At 41.4% G+C, this 25,549-nt stretch overlaps 1 protein-coding gene across 1 annotated transcript; it reads right to left on the bottom strand.

Annotated features, from left to right (window-relative positions):
• Positions 1–1,978: 1,978 nt before the first annotated feature.
• Positions 1,979–23,931, bottom strand: LOC122565166 (hsp90 co-chaperone Cdc37-like 1). Its single transcript, XM_087995236.1, has 8 exons — positions 23,712–23,931; positions 14,731–15,012; positions 13,837–13,927; positions 12,109–12,224; positions 7,257–7,379; positions 5,991–6,173; positions 4,210–4,281; positions 1,979–3,218 (listed from the first exon to the last, which is right to left on the bottom strand). Exons 1-8 carry the CDS (start codon positions 23,898–23,900, stop codon positions 3,111–3,113), a joined length of 1,164 nt encoding a protein of 387 aa, XP_087851362.1. The 5' UTR covers positions 23,901–23,931; the 3' UTR covers positions 1,979–3,110.
• Between the last annotated feature and the right edge of the window lie 1,618 nt (positions 23,932–25,549).

Consider the following 25,549-nt stretch of genomic DNA (forward strand, 5'->3'; position numbering starts at 1 on the left):
TCTCTCTCAATAAATCACAGTCATAGTTTCAAAAGTCATATCAGAAATTTAACCTCAAACAATTTGATTTATGGATTTCTTTCGTGATTCCTTTTCATGCCACTCAAAGGCTCGTTAATGTGCCAAAGCAAGGTGCAGTCAGGATCATGTTCAGACACCACCATTTCTGGTTAAAGTGTAGTTTCAGTATTATCACACTTGCTTTAGGTCAAGCCAAAAAAGCTTCCTGAAGGTGATTCTTAATAAATTAGGTGTCTCTATGTTCAATATTTCACTGCCTAAATGAATGCATCCGTTGTATACAAGGAGGATTAGACTTTTACTAAAAATGTAAAATGTAGCCATTTTATTACAATTACTATATTTAAAACAAATTTGACATTCAGCTAGAACCAATTTAACGTTGAACTTCTTGTTGCAATTTAGAAATGCCTATAAGCAAGTCAAAACTTGTGATGGTGCAAAAATGCAATTTGAAACCAATCCAAAAAGCATTGCTTTAGATTATGGATATATCCCTCAAACATCTGATCATAAACCATTCTGAATTAATTTTCAAATAACATATATTGAGGAGAAGACAAAGTAAATGAACTGCATTTATATATTTTCTGAAAAGATTTCATAGTTATTAAACGAAGTTCACTGATCCAAAGCATCTCTTATTCATCTGCAACTTTCAAAATTACTAGTGCTGGGTGAAGAGAGCTTGTAAAAAAATGTCTCTTGTTTTAATATCAATTGGTAACAAGGTTTTATGTAAATGTACATTAAGTAAACCAATACAAAAAAGTTGGTGAGCACTCTTACTCATCAAAAGTGCACAGTTTACTTCTATATATTTGTATGGAAAGAATTGGCATAAAATGACCACAAACTTGTTAGATAATCAGTAGTTACGACTTATTTAATGCAAGATTAAGATAATCAAACTGATAAAGGATTAGACGGGATTAAGTTCTGATGTAAGGTCATTGGCCTGAAAAAGTAACTTTCTCTCAACAGATGCAGGTCGGCCTGAGCATTTCCCAGTATGCTCTGTTTTTCTTTGATTTGCAACATCTGCACCTTTTTTGTTGGTCAATGTTTGAAACTCACTGTAAAATGTGAATGTAGGTTTGCTGGCTGGACTGGAAGGTTTGTTTTCAGATGTTTTGTCACTATATTAGGTAACATCTTCATTGAGCCTCCGGATGAAGCCCGGATCATGTTACCTAGTATGGTGACGAAACCTCTGAAAACGAACCTTCCAGCTCAGCAAGCAAACCTACATCCAGAACCTCAACCTAAGCTACAAATAGTCTCAAAACTCGCTATCTGTGTAAAATTGATGGCTGGTAGTTCATAATAAAGCTTATTTTAGAACTGTTTCCTAACTCCCACTCAAGCATCAGGGTCTTCATTTAATTGGATACCACATTGCACTGTTATAACCTCAGTACTCTGATTCAAGTTTAATTTGTCCAGTTATTCTGCAGATCATGTGCGCATTTCTTCATGAAGTACACAGTAATTTTTCATGAGTGAGCATAATTTTAGTCAGTCAAGTTGCAGAAGTCTTAAAATCTGTGCAAATTCTTGGACTACCATCACAACTGCACAGAATTTCATGGACAACATGAAAAACAAATTAAGAAAAAGTGCTGGAGTAACTCAGCAGGTCTGACAGGACCGGTGGAGGGAGAAACAGAGTTAATGTTGAATTCAACAGCCTTTGGAAGTGTTGGATTCTGTCTACTGCTTCTTGCTCCACACATGTTTCTAGCCTTGCTGAGGTAGTCTGCCACTTTGACCTCACTTTGCTTTCCAGAAACAAACCCAATTGTAACTCAAAAGTTTCATTTTTTTATAAACAGATTAATTGGAAAACCAAGTCCGTGCATCCCAACTTCTCAAGTTACTCAAATTTCTGTGCTCCAGTGATCTAGACCCACGATGAGCAAGATGAACAGCTGTGCAAGGAAACTCTGACAGCATAGACAGGCTGAAATGGTTTATTGCATCATCAACATTCCCTAAACGTGTCCCAGGACTTGCTGTGTTGTAATTTGTTATTTCATTTTTAACAACAAAAAATGTGTCACTTAGATTTTGTTCCACCAAATGGTGCACTTTTCCAGTATATAGGTATAACTGAGCTCTGCTGCTATCATACTTAATGAAACAGTCACATTCCTCTGCACATTGTCTTCATTAATAAGGCTGAAATAACGTAGACAATGTGTGCATTAAAAAAAGAAACAGAGTTAGTTCTTTGCACATACTTTGACATCAATACCACCCATTTGGTCAGCTTAAGATTTAATCAATAGTACACCTTTTGCTTATACAAGATTTCTTTAAAGAAACAGATCTGTGTTGTCATCAATTGAAAAGATTTTTTTTAAAATAACTAAGCATTATTTTTTGAAATAAGGACATTTGAACCAACCATTAAAGAGAAGTCATTTCTCCCGTTTCCTAGCAATATTCATTTGATTTTTCTTTAAACAAATGTAGGTTTCAGTCTACAATGTTTTGGTCGACTTGGTCAGGTAGGGTACCAAAGACTGTGTTTTCCATCAATATTGGTGATGTTAAGTCCGAGTGGGGAAATCTGCTTCATGCTCAACTTTGTTGCTATTAAGAGGAGAATAGTTGTTGTGTGGTGAAAGTTAAAGGCACCAGCCTACACTTCCCTTTTCTGTTTGTGAAAAACTTGGATTTGTATACGAAATGAAATCTCTCTGACTAGGCTGCCACTGTTTTCAGGAATGTGGCAAATACTGTATACCTCTAATCACCACAATAATAAAAAGGAGGGCAAAATATGCACACCAGTTAGATACACTGTGCAATCTCAAGTGAATCTTAGCAAAACTAAGCCAGAAAGTATCTGGAAGTGTATGTAATGGGGAAGCGATTAGGTAGAAGGTGATTAGCAAATCCTTTTTCAGAACGGCCGGCATTTGAATGCTTCAAAATCATACTTTTTTTTTGTTTTAAACAAACCTTACAAATAAAGTGCAGCATCCACACAGGCAAGTCAACGGTTACATACAAAAACAGGCTTTTCTTCCACTGTCGTGAAATTTTTTATGCAATCATCTAATAGTGTTATTGCCAAACAGTTACGATATGTCCATTTTAGGTTCTTCATTTCTTTCTTCTTTGGCTTCTTTAGTATTATAGATCCTTAAGCCTGCATCTATACAGCGCTGCAAGTAGTGCTCAGCAACCTAGGGTAGATAAAAATGCAACTAAACTCATTGACAATACAAGTGCATTGTTGGCATTACAGTGAGGATAAAGAACTAGAAAATGTGATAGAAAATCAAGACAAAGTCACTGTGTGGAATGAAATTTACAAAAAAAAAAATCAGGAATTTTACTCTCTTCAAATAATATTCAAAACTTAGCTCCCATATGAGTATTGATTTTGAAGTTAGAGATGAGATGTAAAATAGGCTACTGGCAGACACTGATTATGTACTTGTCCAAGGTTCTATTGAGTGAACTTCAACCAAAACCCTGTCTGCCTGTTCAATGTGGTGTCCAAGATCTCTCAGCTCTCAAACAGGAGAGAGTTCCAGTTTATTGGCCATTGTTTATTCTTTCAGTCAACTTTCCCAGAACGAAAAAAAGGTACCATTTGTTGAATCTTAAAATGCAAATATTTGTAGCTATATTTGCCTCTGAACAGTGGCTGCATTTCAAAGTTGTTTCATTACGGTATGAAAAACACTGCAAAAATGTCTCTTCTTCAGTAAATGCTCTACAAATTGCATCAAATTACACAATGTTACTCTCCTCTGATTTCCTGTCCCTTACAGAAATGGAGTTGGGAATCAAGGATGCAGAATGAAGGAGCAGCATCAAATTTCTATTCAGTACCCCACTGGGGCTTTTTGGATGAGTTGGACCAAAGAATGCGTTTCTGTGCTGAATGACTCTTACTATCTATGACAATAGATGATGAGATCAGACAGCAATGACACACACCAAAGCCCAGTTACTCCAATGATGATGATGCCAACACATGAGTTCAAAGGGTCCTTAATCCAAACTTTTAATTTGCTTGCTTAAAAAAAATAACGGCAGACAATCTGGGGCAAACAGAACCCCATCTTTGTGTGGTTTAAGAGAAGCAGACAGGAGGCTAAATCACAAGTAAGAGAACATTTTATAAATCCTGATCAAGGTTAAATAATGGACATTCTTAAAACATACCTGTGGGTCCATGTTGCTTAGCATGTTCTGAAGGACATGGACGTCTTGCAACTGGAAACACCGTTTGAATTCCTACAAGACAGATATAAGCCACTGTAAAAAGCACTGATCACCACAATCCCAACTGTCTGCAGTTTGGGATGTAGGGTTACTGATTGGAAACACAAGATCTATTAAATTTCCCCAAGTGTGGTGCTGGAAAAGCACACCAGATCAGGCAGCATGTGCGCAGCAGGAGAATCTACGTTTCAGGCAAGCGCCCTTCATCAGAAAAAGAGGCTTATGGGTCAAGGGGATGGACAGATAAATGGGAGGGGGGTGGGGAAGGTAGATGAGAGCACAATAGGTAGATGGAGGTGGGGGTAATAGTTTGGAGAGAAAGGTGGAGTGGATAGTTGTGAAGGAAGATGGACAGGTACCTGACAGTCTTCCTTCCCACTTATGCGCTCCACCCTCCTCTCCAACCTATCACCTTTACCCACCTCCATCTACCTATAGCGCTCAACTACCCTCTCTCCAGCCCCAGCCCCACCCCCCTCCCATTTATCTCTCCGCCCCCTCGGCTCACAAGCTCCATTCCTGATGATGGTTTTTTGCCCGAAACGTCAATTCTCCTGCTCCTTGGATGCTGCCTGACCTGCTGTGTTTTTCCAGCACCACACTCTTGACTGAGCTCCAGAATCTGCAGTCCTCACTTTCTCCTGTTAAATTTCCCGGTCAAGGAATTAGAGCTGCACGAAGTGCAGTGAGAGATAGGCTTGAAGGAAGTGTGAGATTGAGGTAACAGTTCTCTGGTGACATGCAGGAAATCTAAAGTGATGGTGGGGTAATAACAGGGATCGTCAAATTAAATGGTTTAACATCCAGTCATTCTTTCCCAGAAAGAACTGCATTTCAAACAGCAAAAGACGAGGAAGGTAATGGATGAAGCCAAATGCTGCACGAAAAAAAATTGTTAATCAAGACAGGATAAACTAGAGACAATAAGGACAGCACAATGGTAAGTGCGTGTGTTCCTTAGAATGCAGGAGGCAGATTACTGGCAAGAAAATAAATGAGAAAGCTGGATCACAGTTGGAATAAAAAGACACAAATAGACTTGTAGGGTCACAGCATGGAAACAGACCCTTCAGTCTGCACTGACCAGATATCCTAAACTGACCTAGTCCCATTTGCCTCCATATCCCTCTAAACCCTTCCTATTCACGTACCCATCCAGATGTCTTTTAAATGTTGTGATTATACCCACCTCCACCATTTCCGCTGGTAGCTCATTCCATAGACACACCACCCTCTGCATGAAAAAGTCATCCCTTAGGTCCCTTTTAAATCTTTCCCCTCTCACTTTAAACCGATGCCCTCTAGTTTTGGACTTGTCTACCCTGGGACAAAGACCTTGGCTATTCAGCCCCCTATCCATGCCCCTCAATTTTAGAAATCTCAATAAGATCACCCAGTGCTCTAAGGAATAAAGCTCCAGCCTATTCAGCCTCTCCTGATAGATCAAACCCTCCAATCCTGGCAACATCTTTGTAAATCTTTTCTGAACCCTTTCAAGTTTCACAACACAGTCCAGAATACTTATTTTGAATGTTGTAATGTTGAATTTTTGGTTTGCTGAATCGAGCAATCATATATTTGTTTATTCATGAAAGGAAAATCACACATAGATCATTAATATTAAATTTCTTTACAAGCACAAGCTGTAGTACAAATCTGCAACCAGATGAATGTAGGAAAATTAATATAGTTTTATTTTACAAATTGTGATTTGTGCTTACCAGTGGCAGAGATTCAAACACTTCCATCGGAGGCAAACCATGAACATCCAAATGATTCAAGTGCTGAGCCACATTATGCATTGATACTGTTTCTGCAGTCTTGGTTTCTGCAAATTCTCGAACCCGTTGGATAAACTCTGCTAGTTCAGTGTTAAATGCATCCATATAACCTTCTTCAGCTATCTTTATGGTGGGGGGAGATAGTGAGAAACAGAAAAGGTAATGTCAAGTTTACCTTTAGCTTAACCAAATTAAGTATTTTAGGACAGCAGTGAGCTTGTTCCCAATCCCCCACAACTGCAAATGCCACACAGAGTAGCTTGAGGAAGACATCACTGGAGCTATAAGCCACAGTAGATACAAAACAACTTATCAGTAGCAATAAATTTAGTTTGTGTTAGCGAAGAAACAGCACAGTCTTGTGGGAACAAATTATTGCAGCATCTGAACTGAAATCAAAAATGCTGGAGATCACAGGGGTCAGGCAGCATCCACAGAGAGAAAGCAAGCTAACAGAGTCTAGATGACTCTTCATCAGAAACGATAGCTTGCTTTCTCTTCATGAATGCTGCCTGACCCACTGTCATTGCCAGCATTTTTCGTTTTCAGAACAGCACAAGCATGATAGATTCCTAAAAGCCACAATCGCTTTAAACCCAAGGAAGTCCATTTGGCTCATGAAGCCCATTCCTTACAAAGTACTTGCATTTTATATTGCCACATACTGAAGGGATGAGGTGAGGGGAAAAGATAGGATAGTGGGAATCTGGGACACTCTGCCTGTAAAAGGTGGTGGAGGCAGAAACCCTGTTAACACTGAAGTATTATTTAGATGTGCACTTGCAATGCCAATGCATACAAGGCAATGGGTGGAAAATGAGATTAGAATAGTTAGATGGTTGTTTTTGATTGGTGCAGACTGGATGGCTTGAAGTGTCTTTTTCTACACTGTACACTTTTATGAGTCTATATTCTAAAGGAATTAGTGCTATATAACCTCGACAAAACTACCCAATTCCGTACTGGTCAGGGCCAGCAATAGTGGAAGAATGGACGGAAAGTTTTCACTAAGATTCATACATCCACAGGCTTTGAGGATGCAAAGCTGCATTACATATTGGTGGCAGCAGTTTGGCAACACTTACACCAGTTTTAGCACACAGGGCACAGAATGAATATTATGGCAAGAATCACTACCATTTGTGGAGAGGGAGATCTAAAATGGAATCTTGTGCTCTTCCCTCACCCCCTTCTTTAGATTCTTACTTTTGCTTTCTCAAAAAACTGTCTGAAGCAGCCACGAGGATCTTGCTGAAGACTTCTGCCCAGTTCGATAATGAACTGCATCACAACAGCTTGGTGTGCCACCTGTTCCATCAGTGCTTGTTTCTGTAAATACAACAAGAAAGTAGGTCACTGGAGAGCTCCAGTCAACAAGTTCCCTTTCTGGAAGAGGGCATGGGGAAATTATACATTAAACCCCTCCATTCCTTTCCAATTAAAAGTGAAACCTCTGCAGCACAGGATTGGGTTTGCACTTTGCTGTGGAAGGATACAAGCTTTACCAGCAGCACCACTGCATTATTGGTCAGTTTTCATTCCATTTATGTGAAGTGTTTCTTACATTTGGACCTCAGTGTCGCACACCTTTTTACCACCAGGATAACATACTTCCAATGGTGCCCAGTATGGGCCATGAGTTTGCTCCCTATTATAGCATCCCCATTCGTCTCAAAGCCCTATTTGCATTCATCTCCTCTTCTGGGGGGTCTAACGAGGTCCACATTCTTACTCATGAAAGGCCTTTTTCTGTTACACTGAAATGTATCCAAGTAAACACAGTACTTACCAAACTTTGTAAAGAGAGCTTTTTTTAACCTGAGAGAACAACGTTGACTTGTTGGGTTTTAATCAGGTTCCAATTCATCAATTTGAGAGTGGAAAGATTTAAAAGGGATGTAAGGGGCAACGTTTTCACACAGAGGGTGGTGCATTTATGGGATGAGCTGCCAGAGGAAGTGGAGGAGTTTGGTACAATTACAACGTTTAAAAAGCATCTGGATGGGTATATGAATAAAAAGGGTTTAGAGGGATATGGGCCAAATGCAAGTAAGTGGGATTAGGTTAATGTAGAATATCTGGTCAGCATGGACAAGTGGAGTCGCAGGTAGATAGGATAGTGAAGATGACGTTTGGTATGCTTTCCTTTATTGGTCAGAGTATTGAGTACAGGAGTTGGGAGGTCCTGTTGCGGCTATACAGGACATTGCTTAGGCCACTGTTGGAATATTGCGTGCAATTTTGGTCTCCTTCCTATCGGAAAGACGTTGTGAAACTTGAAAGGGTTCAGAAAAGATTTACAAGGATGTTGCCAGGGTTGGACGATTTGAGCTACAGGGAGAGGCTGAACGGGCTGGGGCTGTTTTCCCTGGAGCGTCAGAGGCTGAGGGGTGACCTTACAGAGGTTTACAAAATTATGAGGGACATGGATAGGGTAAATAGGCAAAGTCTTTTCCCAGGGATCAGGGAATCCAGAACTAGAGTCATAGGTTTAGGGTGAGAGGGGAAAGATATAAGAGACACCTAAGGGGCAACTTTTTCACACAGAGGTGGTACTTGTATGGAATGAGCTGCCAGAGAAAGTGGTGGAGGCTGGTACAATTGCAACATTTAAGAGGCATTTGGATGGGTATATGAATAGGAAGGGTTTGGAGGGATATGGGCCGGGTGCTGGCAAGTGGGACAAGATTGGATTGGGATATCTGGTCGGCATGGATGGGTTGGACCAAAGGGTCTGTGACCCTATGACTAATCTTTACCTCTGTCTCACTGAATTTTACTGCAGAGATTATAAAGTTTTCCTTCTTGTTATCAATTCCTTTTTCGCAATAGTTAGGAAATGCTAGCGATGACATAAAATGTGGTATTTCCTTTTCTGATCCATTACGAGAGCAAACAACCTGGCACAACCTCTCAAAAGATAGCACTGTTGGTATTCTCAACTATAGTTTTGAGGGACAAAAGCATTCATTTGACAATTAGCCAGTTTAGAAAAACAATTTGCCATTTTCTTTTAATAATTGAAATGTAATACCCCGATTTTGCAAATTGAATCACAATGATAAGAAAGTATATGGGGGGGGGGGGTAGTTCTGGAAACAAAATTTAAAGATGAAGCTTGAATCATTATTTCACAAGAGATTCTATAAAGATAACTATATCATGAACTTACTGAAAGAAAATCAATAGCTCGGTCAAGCAGAATAACCTCAAACTGGGCTCCCAATATAAGACTTCACACCAGATATACTATCCGCCTGAACTTACATTAAGTATTAAGTCTGAGACATGTTGGCTGTCATAGATCAAATGTATTAAAGTACTTCACCCATACCCAACCATATGATCAATAATCAGCCTTGCAGAATAGATATCAAATGCTCACCCTTTGTAAAAAGTTCAATAAAGCAAGCTAATTTAAATTCTTCAAAACATTTTAAAAACACAGCTTTGAATACTGTTGGAGAGTTGGGCATGATGGAATTGATTTCAGTTGTACTATAACAAGCGGTTACTGGATGTAATGCAGTTGAGTATGCTTCAATTACCTTAATTTCTTACATGTGAACTAAATAATACAGTAATTTTTAAATGTTACTTCAATCACAGGTTGTCACACAATAGGTTCACCAGATTGATTCCTATTATGGAGGGATTGTCCAATGAGTAAAAGCTGAACAGGTTGGGATTCTACTCCCTGGAGTTTAGAAGAATGAAAAATGTCTCAGTGAAAGGTACAGGATTCTTAAGGAGCTTGACAGGGTAAACGCTGAGAGGATGCTTTCTCTTATGGGTGAGTAGAAGACTAGAGAACATGGTCTTAGAATTAAGGGGTGCCAATTTAAGACAGAGATGATGAGGAATTTCTTCACTGAGGGTTGAGAGTTTTGGAGCTCCTTGGTACTGAGAGCTGTGAGGGCAAAGTCCTAATGTATACTTCAGGCCACAATAGATAGATTCTTCATCATTCGGGGAATCAAGGGATATGGGAAAGGGCAGGAAAGCAGACATGATTCGCTTGAATGGTGCAGCAGGTTTGAGGGGCTGAATGACCTACTCTTGTTCCTATTTCTTGTGGTCTTTTAAAGGCAGCATCTGGACTATTCAATGAAAAATAATTAAACATTTTTTCCCCCAAAAAGCACTTTTGGACTTCCAGAATACTTCCAACATTTTCTGTTTACATTTTATCTCTATAATGTTTGCAGCATTTTGTTTTGTTTCATTTATAGTCATAGAGATGTACACTATGGAAACAAACCCTTGGTCCAACCCGTCCATGCCGACCAGATATCCCAACCCAATCTAGTCCCACCTGCCAGCACCCGGCCCATATCACTCCAAACCCTTCCTATTCATATACCCATCCAGGTACCCTTTAAATATTGCGATTTTACCAGCCTCAAACACTTTCTCTGGCAGCTGATTCCATACACATACCACCCTGTGCGTGAAAAAGTTGCCTCTCAGGTCTCTTTTATATCTTTCCCCTCTCACCCTAAACCTATGCCATCTCGTTCTAGACTCCCCCAACCCAGAGAAAAGACTTTGTCAGTTTATCCTATCCATGCCCCTCCTGATTTTATAAACCTCTATAAGGTCATCCCTCAGCTTCCGACACTTCAGGGAGAACAGTCCTAGCCTATTCAATCTCTCCCTATAGCTCAAATCCTCCAACTCTGCAACATCCTTGTAAACCTTTTCTGAACCCTTTCAAGTTTCACAACATCTTTCGGATAGGATGGAGACCAGAATTGCATGCAATATTCCAACAGTGGCCTAACCAATGTCTTGTACAGCCGCAACACGACCTCCCAACTCCTGTACTCAATACTCTGACCAATACAGGAAAGCATACCAAACGCCTTCTTCACTATCCTATCTACCTGCGACTCCACTTTCAAGGAGCTATGAACCTGCACTCCAAGGTCTCTTTGTTCAGCAACACTCCCTAGGACCTTACCATTAAGCGTATAAGTCCTGCTAAGATTTGCTTTCCCAAAATGCAGCACCTCACATTTATCTAAATTAAACTCCATCTGCCACTTCTCAGCCCATTGGCCCATCTGATCAAGATCCTGTTGTAATCTGAGGTAACCTTCTCCGCTGTTCACTACATCTCCAATTTTGGTGTCATCTGCAAACTTACTAACTGTACCTCTTATGCTCGCATCCAAATAATTTATAAATGATGAAAAGTAGAGGACCCAGCACTGATCCTTGTGGCACTCCACCGGTCAGAGGCCTCCAGTCTGAAAAACAACCCTCCACCACCGCCATCCTCTGTCTTCTACCTTTGAGCCAATTCCGTATCCAAATGGCTAGTTCTCCCTGTTTTCCATGAGATTTAACCTTGCTAATCAGTCTCCCATGGGGAACCTTGTTGAACGCCTTACTGAAATCCACATAGATCACATCTACTGCTCTGCCCTTATCAATCTTCTTTGTTCCTTCTCAAAAAACTCAGTCAAGTTTGTGAGACATGATTTCCCATGCACGAAGCCATGTTGACTATCCGTAATCAGTTCTTGCCTTTCCAAATACATGTACATCCTGTGCACAGGATTCCCTTTAACAACTTGCCCACCACCAACGTCAAGCTCACTGGTCTGTAATTCCCTGGGTTGTCCGTACCACCTTTCTTAAACTGTGGCACCACTTTAGCCAATCTCCAGTCTTCTGGCATCTCACCTTGACTATTGATGATACAAATATCTCAGTAAGAGGCGCAGTAATCAGTTCCCTAGCTTCCCACAGAGTTCCAGGGTACACCTGATCAGGTCCTAGGGATTTATCCATCTTTATGCGTTTCAAGACATCCAGCACTTCCTCCTCTGTAATATGGACATTTTTCAAGACATCACCATTTATTTCCCTACATTCTATATCTTCCATGTCCTTTTACACATTAAATACTGATGCAAAATTTTGTCCAAGATTGTTCAATTGAATATCAGTCACTAACTCACCCTGTGGAAAAATAAGCAGAGCCCAGAGAAACTAACATTAGCATGGATTTAACCTGAATTACATAAATTATTTTTGGCTCTTGCCTTACCTCTTCCTTTTTTAAATTAAAACACCAGTTTATTAGGTAGTTTGCCGTATCTTGACAAATGAGGTGAGGGTGATCCGATAAATATCTCTGGCTATCAACCCATCGCTTCAACATGCCTGCAATGAGAGATGAAGAGAGAAACTTCACTGAACATTTTCTCAAACTTCCAAAAATTATGACACAACATAATCCAAACATTTATTTTGCAGTAAGAAATTCTGCCCATTCCACTATCAAACAGTAATTAGGAAATGGAAGCTTGATTAAATAGATTTCACGGCCAATAGAATTGTTTGAAATAATGCAGTGCTCTGATTTCAACATAATTGTTTCATTTCCTAAATGCTGAGTATTCCCGAGAAAATGGTACTGCTTTGATAGTACTCTATTGTAACCCTGTTATGGTTAGGGATTACAGATGCCTAAGGGAAAGGCAATGGAATGAGGACATGCCACAACCCAAAGGACTAGCCACACTACTATACATCAAGAACATTTCTGAACTGACAGCCAGACTACTACGACCACTAGGACTCATAACAACACACAAACCAACAGCCACTCTCAGACAACTCACCAGAACGAAGGACCAGATACCCAGCATGAGCAAAACCAAAGTAGTGTACAAAATCCCATGCAAGGACTGCACAAGACACTGCATAGGACAAACAGGAAGACAGCTAACGATCCGTATCCATGAACACCAACTAGCCACGAAACAACACGACCAGCTATCCTTAGTAGCCACACACGCAGATGACAAGCAACATGAGTTCAACTGGGACAACACTAATATTATAGGACAAGCCAAACAGAGAACAGCCAGGGAATTCCTAGAGGCATGGCACTCATCCACAGATTCTATCAACAAACACATCAACCTGGACCCAATATACCGGCCACTGCAGTGGACAGCTGGAACTGACAACCGGAAGCAGCAGAGACAAACCACTTTAAATGCAAGAGGAAACAACATAGAAGCGCTTCACAGGAGGCTCCCAAGCACTGAGGATGTCACCTAGACAGGGGACGAAACATCTGCAACAAAAATTTCCAGCTCGGCGAACAGAACCACAACATGCACCCGAGCTACAAATCTTCTCTCAAACTTTGAACCTGTAATGGACTGCAACAGCTTATATTTGGATGGCTTCTTCCATAGACTAAAGGCTGCGTGTTTGTTTCTTCATGGATTCTATTAACTTTGGGCGTATGTACTACATTCTTAGAGGCAGCCCTGTCTGGCTAGTCTGTTCCTGTTCGAAGTCCCTTTTGCTTCTCCTTTACTGAAAGTGATGGAGTATGGTAGGATAGAGAAGGCGGCGTTTGGTATGCTTTCCTTTATTGGTCAGAATATGGAGTACAGGAGTTGGGAGGTCATGTTGCGGCTGTATAGGACTTTTGGAATATTGCATGCAATTCTGGTCTCCTTCCTATCGGAAAGATGTTGTGAAACTCAAGAGGGTTCAGAAAAGATTTACAAGGATGTTGCCAGGGTTGGAGGATGTGAGCTATAGGGAGGGGTTGAATAGGCTGGGGCTGTTTTCCCTGGAGCGTCGGAGGCTGAGGGGTGACCTTATAGAGATTTATAAAATCATGAAGGGCATGGATAGGATAAATAGACAAGGTCTTTTCCCTGGGGTGGGGCAGTCCAGAACTAGAGGGCATATGTTTTAGGTAAGAGGGGAAAGATAACTCACTTCAACAACTAGAGAGTTGTTTACTTACCAAAGTGCCTGATCTGCTGGTGATATCTCTGTACAAAAGTTACATTTTTCCCATCTTCCTCTATTTCTTTAGATTTTTTATTGATCATACTCTGTAAAAAGAACAAATGGAGAAAGAAAATTAAACCTTTAGAAGTTCAGCAATTAAAAATATGACACCAACTCTACCCCAATGAACAAATAAAAGTTTGATTATTGGAGACAAAGACACTGCAAATAATGAGACAGTACAGAAGAACTCAAGAACAATAAACAGTCATGAGGAACTGGAAATTCCTAAATTCTTCTGGATATAGTTTTCACCTCCCATTCATGTTCCCAAAGGGTGGATGCAACATTGAGGGACGAATGGGCTGTACTGCGCTGTAATTTTCTATGTTCTATGAAAGATGAGGGTCATATTAACAGACACAGGAACGAGTCTGTGATTAGAAACTACCCCGTTAATGAGAGATTGCTTTGCTCCAACAGTTCATAATTCATTTAAAAAGTCAATACCTCCAATGATGCAGCATTCTCTCAGAAGCAGTCTAGATTGTCAGCCAGGCGTTTAGGTACAAAACTACATATACCAACTGTTGGCAGAATAATTCCGATTGTGCAGTGATCTCCTGTCTGTTTTGATCTTAGATACTCAAGTCACAAAACTGATTTGATTTTAGAAAAATCAAATGCCTTTTACTGTTCCAGAGTTTTAATTAACAACACTGACAGAAAGTCTACCTTGAATTGCAGAATCAGTAATACTTCAACTTTTGATTTGCAGCTTCATAGTTTATAAAAAAAAAGAAATAAAGATATTAGGTGCAAGCTCGCAAGCTGCGACGGAGGGCTTTGAATTCAAATTTTAGCAATATAATCATGTTGCTCTAAGAGTTGCAAATATATACTATACCTTATTAAAACCTTCCCTACTGTTTGTATCAATGTTCCATGAACTTAGCCTCTCATTCCAGGTCAGCTCTTCCTCCTTTTGCCTCCACTCCTCTTCTTTTTGCTTCAGCTCCCAGAATTCAACCTGTGCTTTGGCCCGTTCTTGTTCCAAAGACTCAGAATTGTGCAGTTCCAAATCACAAAGTCTCTGTTGAGCTTCAGCGAGCCGCCAGCCACATTCCATTGTCTTCTTCACCAATTCCTGTTGCATGTGAAAAACACTATCTACTCCACCCATGTGAACCTAGGAATACATATGCATCAGATTAATAAGCATCAAAAGACCGCAAATTATTTAAACTGAAGGATCATATATACAATTTGCAGGATGGAGCATAGAAATGTTTGACCCACCATATCTTGCCAACTCAAAAACAATCTCAGGATGTTAAGCAGTTAATGAAATACTTATGAAATGTAGTCACTGCAGCAACTTTTCACTGAAGATCCTACAAACAGCAATAACAACTATTTATGATATTAGTCAAAGGACACCAAGGAAATGGTGCTAACACCCTGGCTTTAACACCTACTTTCACCACGTAGCATGGATTCTTTTATGCCTACAGGAGTGGAAGACAGAGCCTCATTTTATCTTCTTATCCAAGAGAAGACAATTTCAAAACTTTATGGCTTCCCCATCAATGCTGCACTGAAATGTCATCTCTTTCCGCATTCTGTTAGTGCCTCTAAAAGAGGATAGCACACGTAACTTTTATAGTTAATCTTGTGAACATCAAGGCACCCAAGTCATAGCAACCGTATTTCTGCAGTCACTGTACAGCCATCAGACCCCACAGTTAGAAACATAGCTTTAGGAGTATGCCATTCAGCCCTCAAGCCTGTTCTGCCATTCCACTGGATCATGGCTTATCTGCAACTTTGCTCCCTATCCCTTAATACTATGACCTAAGAAAAATCAATTGTTCTATCATCCATAAATTTTTGGGGAAGAGAAGGAACTTTATGATTTTTATCACAATGCAAAAATATACTTCCTGAATTTGCTCCCAAGTAGCTTAACTTCAATTACTCCTTAATCTGCATTGCCCCAGTGGAAGGTGATTTTCTACATTTCAGTTACTTTTGGTTGGTTTGGGGAGGGGACGCTGTTGCAGCAAGAGGCAGTAAACTGATTAAGATTAGATTAGAGTAGATTAGATTAGATTACTTACAGTGTGGAAACAGACCCTTCGGCCCAACAAGTCCACACCAACCTTCCGAACCCAGACCCATTCCCCTACATTTACCCCTTCACCTAACACTACAGGCAATTTAGCATGGCCAATTCACCAGGCACTTCAATGTCTATCATTTCATAATCAGAAATCAGATCAAGCAGTCAGTTTACATGTAACATAATGCATATCATGCTGATGTCACTGATGCACTGCGCTGCATGTCTGGACCTCATTTTTAGGTGGAAATAAAAAGTAATCTCACATTCCTTTAAATACAGATTATATACACACAAACATCACTAACTTTTAAAAATTCATCATGGTACATGGGCGTTGTTGGCTGGGCCAGCATTTATTGCCTGCCCCTAGATGCCTTTGAGAAAACTGTGGTGAGCTGCCTTCTTGAACCACTGAAGTCCACCTGCTGTGGGTTGACCCACAATGCCATTGGCGAAGCAATTCCAGGACTTTGACCCATAAGGAGTTAGGGAGACAAAAAGTGCAGTCACAGTCGAGTTGACAGTCCTTTGCAAGCTAAGTTGAATAAAATGCTGAATTGGGTTATACGTTGATCCAGAACCAAGAGCAGCAGAATGTCAGGATAAAAAAGCAGCCTGGCGTTGGAAGACAGAGCATAAGGATTGGCAGTAGGCCATGTTACAAGTAAATATTCAATTTAATCTGATGACTTAAAATAGATCATATTAGTTAAAAACATGAGAAGTAAGTCGATTAAAAACCAAGAACTTCAATTAATAAAGTTTGATAAAGATGGCATTGCAGGTGCAGTAGGGATGTTCCTGAATAGAACACAACTGCCGTGTCTGCACGACAAAAAACTTCCAGCTCTGAGCTGTTTTTAGAAAGAAAATATCAAATGCCATGCTTGCACATGAACCAGAAATTTAACACACAGCGACAGCAACACGAGGAATGCAAATGAAGGTTTGCATAAAGCTTTGTAGCTTAGGTGTCGATTGCCATAGTTGTGAGTATGTTTGCTGAACTGGGAAGTTGATTTGCAGATGTTTCGTTCCCTGTCTCGGTGACATTTTCAGTGCTTTGGAGCCTTCCACAAATCCAACCCAAACTCTGGATCAGATACATGGACGACACTTCCATTTATTGTTAAGAGAACAGAAATCGAGAACACACACCGGATTATCAACATCAACATGAGATTTACGAGAGGAGGAAACCAACAATCAACTCCCATTCCTGGATGTGATGGTAGAAAGAACACAGAACGGTGGATGAAACACAAGTGCACAGAAAAGTCACACACACACACAGACCAGATCCCAAACTACAACAACCACCACCTAAACACACATAAGAGAAGCTGCATTAGGACCCTGTTCAAAAGGGCGATAACACACTGCAGCACTCCTGACCTCTGAACAGAAGAAGAACACCTCTACAGAGTCTTCACCAAAAATGATTATCCCTGCAACTTCATCCGCACATGCCTAACAGACAAACAAATGACGAGAACATGCCACAACCTAACTCACTAGCCATGCTACCTTACATAAAAAACTCCTCGGAACTGACAGCCAGACTTTCCTGACCACTCAGATTTCATGATAGCCCACAAACTGACAGGCATGCCCAGACAGCAACTCACCCGAACAAAAGACCCTATACTCATGTGCAAGACAAACATAATTTATTAGATTCCATGTAAAGACTGCATGGAACATTATATTAGGGCAAACAGACAGGAAATTAGCAATCCGCATCCATGAACACCAACTAGCTACTAAATGCTGTCCCGAGTAGCCATACACACAGATGACGAGGACCACACAATGATCATAGGACAAGCTAAACACAGTTGGAGAATTTCTAGAAGCATGGCACTCATCCACGAACTCCATCAACAAACACAGACCTAGACCCAATATACTGGCCACTACAACGAACTACAGGAACAGAACCAAATAAATTCTAGAAGACACAGTACAGCAGTGCTTCACAAGAGGCTCTAAAGCATTGAAGATGTCACCTGGACAGGGGACAAAATATCTGAAAATCAACTTCCTAGCTCGGCGAACATACCCACAACTGCAGCAGGAATGCAAATCAATGGTGGTTTTATGGCAAAGGATAGGACTGTGGCAAAAAAAAAATTGCAATATCACATTGCTTTGGTGAGGCCATACTGCAAGTTTTAGTCTCGGTACACAACAAAGCATAGGCTTTTGTTTACCCAGAATGCAATGAAAGTTCACTATAATTATTCCAGATATTGAGGGGATTATGCCATGATGAAAATAGGCCCGCTCCTTGACATTGTGGAATAAAGGGTGATCACATTGAAACACAAGTTTCTGAGAGGGCTTGACAAGGCAGATGTCATAGAGTCATAGAGATAAGGATGTTTCCCCTAACTCAAATTTGTAGGAGGCTATATGATTTTCATTTTCTGAAACTTGAAACTTAAATGGAATTTGGACTGCTGAAACTGAAATATGGCTCAGTGGTTAGCACTGCTGCCTCACAGCACCAGGGACACAGGTTCAATTCCACTTTCAGGCAATTGTCTGTGTGGAATTTGCACATTGTCTGTATGGGCTTCCTCCAGGTATTCGAGTTTCCTCCCACAGTCCAAAGATGTGCAGGTGAGGTGGATTGGCCAAGCTAACTTTGCCCATAGTGTCCAAGGATATGCAGACTAGGTGGATTGGCCAATGGAAATGAAGGGCAGGGCAGGCCATGGGTGTCTTAGTGAGATGCTCTTCAGAGGATCATTGTGGACTCAAAGAGCCAAGTGATCCGAGTACCCAGATAGTCGTTTACAATTAAAACTGAAGCGCTGGAAATTGTTGGGTTCTGTCGGACAATGTTGCTTTTTCAAAGCAAAAACTGAGGTTGAGACCAAACAGCACCAAGAATCTTTCCAGTTCAGGAAACTCTGTCTGGCAACAACTCTGATTGGTTGGATTGTTGTGATAAGAAGTTTTAAGTGCCAAGAACAGCAGAGACTGAAAAATCACCCACGGCCAGCAGGCAGATGGCAACACCCTCTCTTAATCTCTCCCAGAAGGATTAAAAGAAAGAATTTATGAAAGAAAAGATCCAAGTTCACCCAATCCACTACTGAATCAAGGAACACCACTGGTCAGACAACAGCATGGTATCATTTTGCAAATCAAGAGGACTGAGGGGAAAAAAATGACTTCCCACTTCAGACTGTATTTGTGATCTGTGGAATTTTATTTATTCTGACTTTATTTCATTCCACCCATGGCATGTACGTTAAAGCAATTCATCCCTCTTAAACGGTAAGTTTGGGTTTTGAAAGGGTATAGTTTAAGTTGCACAAACTAGAAATCTGTTTTTTACTGTCACTGTTAAGGTTAAATATTAACAGGTATTTTTATGGTTATGGAGGATACCCGGTGTAATGTGTTTTTGACCCGGGAAGCAGGCAATCAGGCAAATTGGGATCTTTTATACACATCTTATTGGACATAATTATTGATGCTTTATTCTCACTGAAGTCACAAAATGACTCTAAAATTAGGAATCTTAGTCTGACTACATCAGCCATTTGGGAGTGTTACAAATCTATGGAATTCTCTATCCCAGGCAGCTGTGGATTCACAAACCTTTATTGTATTTGAAACTGCAATCAATAAATTTTTGGCTACTAAAGGCATGAAAGGATATGTGTATTGCACAGAAATTACAGTTGAAGGTGACACTTGGCCACAATCTGAAGTGACAGAATACATTCAAAGGGTTATAGGTTCTCAAAAAGCATTTTTTTGGCTTGAATTTTAACAACATTCCAAGCAGAAGTGGGGAAATATCCATAATTTAATATTTCAGGACCAATCCATCACATTTGCTGTGAGAGTGAGCATGCAGAGGTGGTGCTGATCTGGATATAGTTGGCTTACTAAACCAGTTTGGGAGCTCTTTTTAAGAATTAAAACCATGGCGTTTGATTGGGATCAGTAAACTACATGGACATGGAACAAAAACAGAACACTGGAGAAACTCAGCAGGTCTGGCAGTAATCTGCAGAGAGGGAAAAACAGAGACATCAGTGACCCTTCTTCAGAACACGTTCCATCGAAGGGTCACTGGACTCAAAGTTAACTGTTTTTCTCTCTACAAATGCTACCAAACAGGCTGTGTTTCTCCAGCACACTTATTTTGTTTCAGATGATTTCCAGCATTCACAGTTCTATCTATATCTTTACGAGGATATGAAAGTCAGATTTCCCTTACTTAAAGTACTGGAAAGTTTCACAACAAAGTCCATCTTCATGCCAGTTAAAAAAAAAACGTTGCCCAGCTTAAGTCCACTTTCCAGATATTGCTCTACCCTGTGGATCATGACATCTTGGGTTTCTACCTCTCACACCCTTTCAGGCAGCGAGTTCAAAACCCCCACCACTCTCAATGAAACAATTATTTGTCAAGTCCTCTCTCATCTTCCATAGCCAAGGATTATTGACTTGTTTGCAAACAGGTGCAAATCCTTTATCCAGACCACTCAGTTTTCTTTTACATCTGACTTAAATATCCCCTCAGCCTCCTGCTCCAAAGAAAGCAACTCAGCCGAGCAATTTTTCTCTCTGTTAAAATTTTCCAATCCTGGCTTCATTCTCATGAATCGCTACTGCATCCTCTTGAGTCATCGCATCCTTGCTGTGGCAGTGACATAACTGTACACAGTGCTCCAACAGCAGTCCAAATACCATTTTGGATCAATGCTTCCTAAATATTTACCCCCATTATGATCCAAATTTGAGGCTTGGAAACTATTGTGACCCCTCATTAAGGTTAGGAAGAGGGGGGACAAAGATGGGAGCTGTGAGTGGAGTACTGCTGGTAGCTGTTATAACTTGGTCAGGCCTCACTGGGCATTTCTGCATCACAGCTTGAGTCCAAAACTTCAGCAGAGGACCTACTTGCAGTCTCAATCCCCAATCTGGAAAGCACTGTTCTATACAGTTCTAACAACCTCCAGGCTCATACTGTATGCCACAATCAATAAAGGAAACCCGCACTATGCCATGTTATTTACTTGTGCTGGTACCTTCAGGAACCTGCAGGAAAGCACTCCCAAGATCCTTATAACCTTCACATCTGACTAATTATTGTATATTCTTTGGCCTTACTGCCCTCCCCAGATGCATTACACTGCTGCTTCAGACTAAAATTTAATTGACCACTTTTCTACCCCACCTAAATTGTCCGCCTACATCTTGCTGCAGTCTACTCTTTTTTAAGAATCAAAACTATGCTGTTTGACTGGAGTCTGTCACATAGATATGGGATAGAAACAGTGCACACAAAATACAGCAAGTCTGGCAGCATCTGCCGAGAGAAAGAAGAGTTAATGTTTTCAGTGACTCCTCCTCAGGATCTGTCAGGTTGCTGCCAGACCTACGGAGTTTCTCCAGCACTGATTTTCTTTCAGATTTCCAGCATCTGCAGTTCTTCGCTTTTTTGCCTCTCTCTCCAACCATGCAGTTAATTTTAAATCATCTGCAAACATCTAAAATCATGTCCCCAATATTTTGACCTACACTGATATTTATATCTGAACTCATGGTTTCCCCAAATTATTGTCCATTATGCTACACCTACACTGTACAAGTTGAGAACTGTATTTAAATACTGGGCTGACCTTCCTTTGTTTCTATGTTTTCATTTTCAGAATAATAATTGGGAAACCTATTGTTCGCCTCTCCAAGTGAAAGGTATGGCCAGTATGGTTCAACCTTCTGTTTTATTATGGTTGTGAACCTTCCAGCTCAGCAAGCAAACCTACATTCAGAAAATCAACCTGAGCTACACATTTTCTCAAAACTCGCTATGGTTGTTAATATTCTAAAATCAAGGGAAATAAACCAAGTTGATGCCCTCAAAGCAAAGCATTGACCTCTCTCAGTCTTTATTTAATTTCAAAGAATTTGCTCCCAAGCCCAAAATTTCCCAAGGTTGGTGTCCAAAATGTAATTTCAGTAGGCATTTTTGTGGTTATTATTCTGACCGATGCTTTGTATTTCTTCTGTTAATTTAAGTTGGATAACTGGCCATGATCAAGAGTCTTCCCTAAGCAGATATTCAAACCTTTTCAGGAAGGCGTACCATTTCACTTTTACTATTCGATGCAAACAATAAAGAGGTTGGCCTACACCTGTCAAATCTCTTTGACAGATGGAGCCAGTTCAATAGAGCTGACCATTCTTCATTCCATCACTCCAACCCTCCCCCCACCATCTCCAATAAATTAAATAGTAAATCTAGCCTTTACTTAAAAAAACCACATCCTCATTTTCATTACAAGACAAACTTCTGCTGTTTTCAAGTTTCAATCAAGCCCAAAGGGTTAAAGGAGCAGCACTTTGAAAGCTTGCGATTCCAAATTAACCTGTTTGACTATAACCTTGTGTCTAGGTTAGAGTGGTGCTGGAAAAGCACAGCAGTTCAGGCAGCATCCGAGGAGCAGTAACATCGATGTTTCAAGCAAAAGCCTTTCCTGATGAAGGGCTTTTGCCCGAAACGTCGATTTTACTGCTCCTCGGATACTGCCTGAACTGCTGTGCTTTTCCAGCACCACTCTAATCTAGATTCTGGTTTCCAGCATCTGCAGCATTGTTTTTACCTAGTTGATTATAACCTTGAGTCATGTGACTTCTAACTTTGTCCACCCCGGTCCAACACTGGCACTTCCACATTATCATTCCCAACATCACCGCAGTGTGGTGGTCTACATACTTCACAAAGTGTTTTTTTCATTATTTGGATTCCTCAATTTTACCCATATATTCTATGTTTTCTGATCCAACATCTTTTTCTAATGTGGTCACTCAGTTCAAGGTCAATGAGGGATGGGCAGTGATATGCACATTCCAAGAAAAAAAAAGTGAGGGGAAACATCCTCCACATCAAAAATTATCTCAGGTAATATTTCATGAAATATGAACAAGACCTGCAGTCATTAACAGATGCATTCTAACACCATGCTGTCAGCTCTGCTTAAACAACAAGCCATCTAATTCCTTCTCTATTACTCACCCACCCTGCATAGTTCTCCACATAACTGCTGGATCAAAACTCCTGGATATTAGTTTTTTTAAAAAAATACCAACAGCAGGACACTGGCTGTGGCCAGCCAGCTCAAGAGCCAGTTAAACATTAGTTTAAGCCTCCCTCTTAACTCCAATTTAAGCATCTTGCAAGGATATTTGTTCCAGCCCTAATCAGGGACAATCCATGAATCAGCGTTTCACTCTACTGTATCACTTTCAGGCCACACATTCACTTGTGTTATCATCCAATTTCTACATTTATTAACGAATGGAAGTAAAGGATGTTTCAGGCTCTGATCTTTACTGTTTTTCTCCTGGTAGCTCCTGAATCTCTACGTAATCCTGACCTTTAAAACAAAAACCCTACAGTTCTACGGGAAGCTTTGCGATTCTTTGTCCACGGTTTTCAACAACTTCTGGCTGGGGGGAGGGGGTCCCTTCTGGGGGTGTGGGGGTCTGGGGGTGTTGGGAGGGTGGTCTGGGGGTGGGGGGGGTCTGTCCTCCTGCTCTGGCACCAGAGCCAGTGCAACGCGTTCACAGGGAAGAGGGGCATCAGTGGAGGTTGACCAGGGGGTAATCTGACAGCTGGACGGAGAGCCGAGACTCTGGGGTGGTGGGTGGTGGTGACGGGGGGTTGCAGGTCAGGGACGGGCCGTGTCGTGCTGGAAGGTGAATGACCAGCTCCTGGTGAAGAAGGGCAGTACCTGACTCGGACACGCCATGCTGGGGAGGGGTTTATGTCGCGGTCCTTCTTCCTCCTTCTCCTCCTCTTCTTCTTCTTCCTCCTCCTCTTCCTCCTCCTCGTCCTCTTCTTCTTCTTCGTCGTCGTCGTCTGAAGTGGCTGCGGGAAAGCCAGGCCGGTAATCCTCCATCATCATCATCATCAACATCATGGAGGCCCGGGCCTGGGCTCGATGTAACAAAGCGGCCGGGGACACGTGATCGGAGCGGCCATGTAGTCACATGACCGCCCTGCCCCCGCGCGCCTGCGCAGTGGCACCCAACTGTATCCAGCTGCTCTCAGAGATACAATGATGTAGAGGACTGGGGTGGACAAAGTTAAAAATCAAGAGTGTGCTGACGGAACACACTTTCTGACTATAAATTCTGTGTCCTATGATCCTGCTCCACTAGCTACCTAACGAAGGAGCAGTGCTCCAAAAGCTATTAGTTCCAAATAAACCCTTTGGACTATAACCTGGTGTTCTAGATTAGAGTGGTGCTGGAAAAGCACAGCAGGTCAGGCAGCATCGGAGGAGCAGGAAAATCGACGTTTCGGTCAAACGCCCTTCATCAGAAATGAGGAACACCAGATTATAGTCAAGGAGGTAAAAACAAGGACTGCAGATGCTGGAGACCAGATTCTAGATTAGAGTGGTGCAGGAAAAGCACAGGAATATCTCGGCACCCTGCCTGTATTCCTGATGAAGGGCTTTTGCCTGAAACATCGATTTTTCTACTCCTTGGATGCTGCATGAACTGCTGTGCTTTTTCAGCATCACTCTAATCTAGAATCTGGTCTCCAGCATCTGCAGTCCTTGTTTTTACCTAGTTGACTATAACCTGGTGTTCCTCATTCCTGATGAAGGGCTTTTGACCGAAATGTCAATTTTCCTGCTCCTCGGATGCTGCCTGACCTGCTGTGCTTTTCCAGCACCACTCTAATCTAAACTCTGATCCCCAGCATCTGAAGTCCTCACTTTTGCTTGTAACCTGGTGTTGTGTGATGTTTAACTTTGCGAAAGTGAGGACTGCAGATGCTGGCGATTAGAATCGAGAGGGTGGTGCTGGAAAAGCACAGCCGGTCAGGCAGCATCCCAGGAGCAGGAGAGTCGACGTTTCAGGCTTAAGATCTTCATCAGGAATGGTGGAGGGGGTGCTCGTAACTGGGAATGCAATGGGTAGATGAAGATGGAGGTCAGACAGGAGTTTGGAGTGGACAGGTGGGAAGAAAGATGGACAGGTAGGACAGTTCAAGAGGGCGGTGCCGAGTTGGAAGATTGGATCTGGGATAAGTGGGGGTGGGCGGGTAAGGAAATGAGGAAACTGATGAAATCTACATTGATCCTGTATGATTGAAGAGTCCCAAGGCAGAAGATAAGACGTTCTTCCTCCAGGCCTAGAGTATGGCGGTGGAGGAGTCCCAGTACTTGCATGTCTTTGGTAGAGGCGGAGCGGGAGTTAAATTGTTTGGCCATAGGACGGTGAGGTTGTTCAGTGTGTGTGTACCAGAGATGTTCTCTGAAACATTCCACAAGTTGGCATCCTGTCTCCCCAATGTAGTGGAGACCCTGTTGAGAGCAATGGACACAGGAGATGATGTGAGGAAGTACAGGCAAATTTCTGTTGGATGTGGAAGGATTCTTGGAGGCCTTGAAAGGAGTTGAGGGGTGAGGTGTCTGATCAGGTCTTGCACATCTTGCAGTGGCAAGGGAAGGTGCTGGGAGTGGAGGGTAGGTTGGTGCGGAGTGTGGACCTAACAAGAGAGTCACTGAGGGAATGGTTTCTATAGAATGCAGACAGGGTGGGGAGGGAAATATAT

This window comes from Chiloscyllium plagiosum, unplaced genomic scaffold (genome assembly GCF_037043375.1).
Source record: "Chiloscyllium plagiosum isolate Xiang-an unplaced genomic scaffold, Cpla_swu_hap1 HiC_scaffold_2, whole genome shotgun sequence".
Classification (NCBI taxonomy): Eukaryota; Metazoa; Chordata; class Chondrichthyes; order Orectolobiformes; family Hemiscylliidae; genus Chiloscyllium; species Chiloscyllium plagiosum.

Excerpts from the sequence above, each read along its gene's own strand:
- LOC122565166 (XM_087995236.1), bottom strand. The coding sequence starts at position 23,900 with ATGATGTTGATGATGATGATGATGGAGGATTACCGGCCTGGCTTTCCC. Across the intron at positions 15,013-23,711 it reads GCATGGCGTGTCCGAGTCAG|GTTCACATGGGTGGAGTAGA; the intron begins GTACTGCCCTTC and ends ATGTATTCCTAG. Across the intron at positions 3,219-4,209 it reads TAAGCAACATGGACCCACAG|GTTGCTGAGCACTACTTGCA; the intron begins GTATGTTTTAAG and ends TATCTACCCTAG.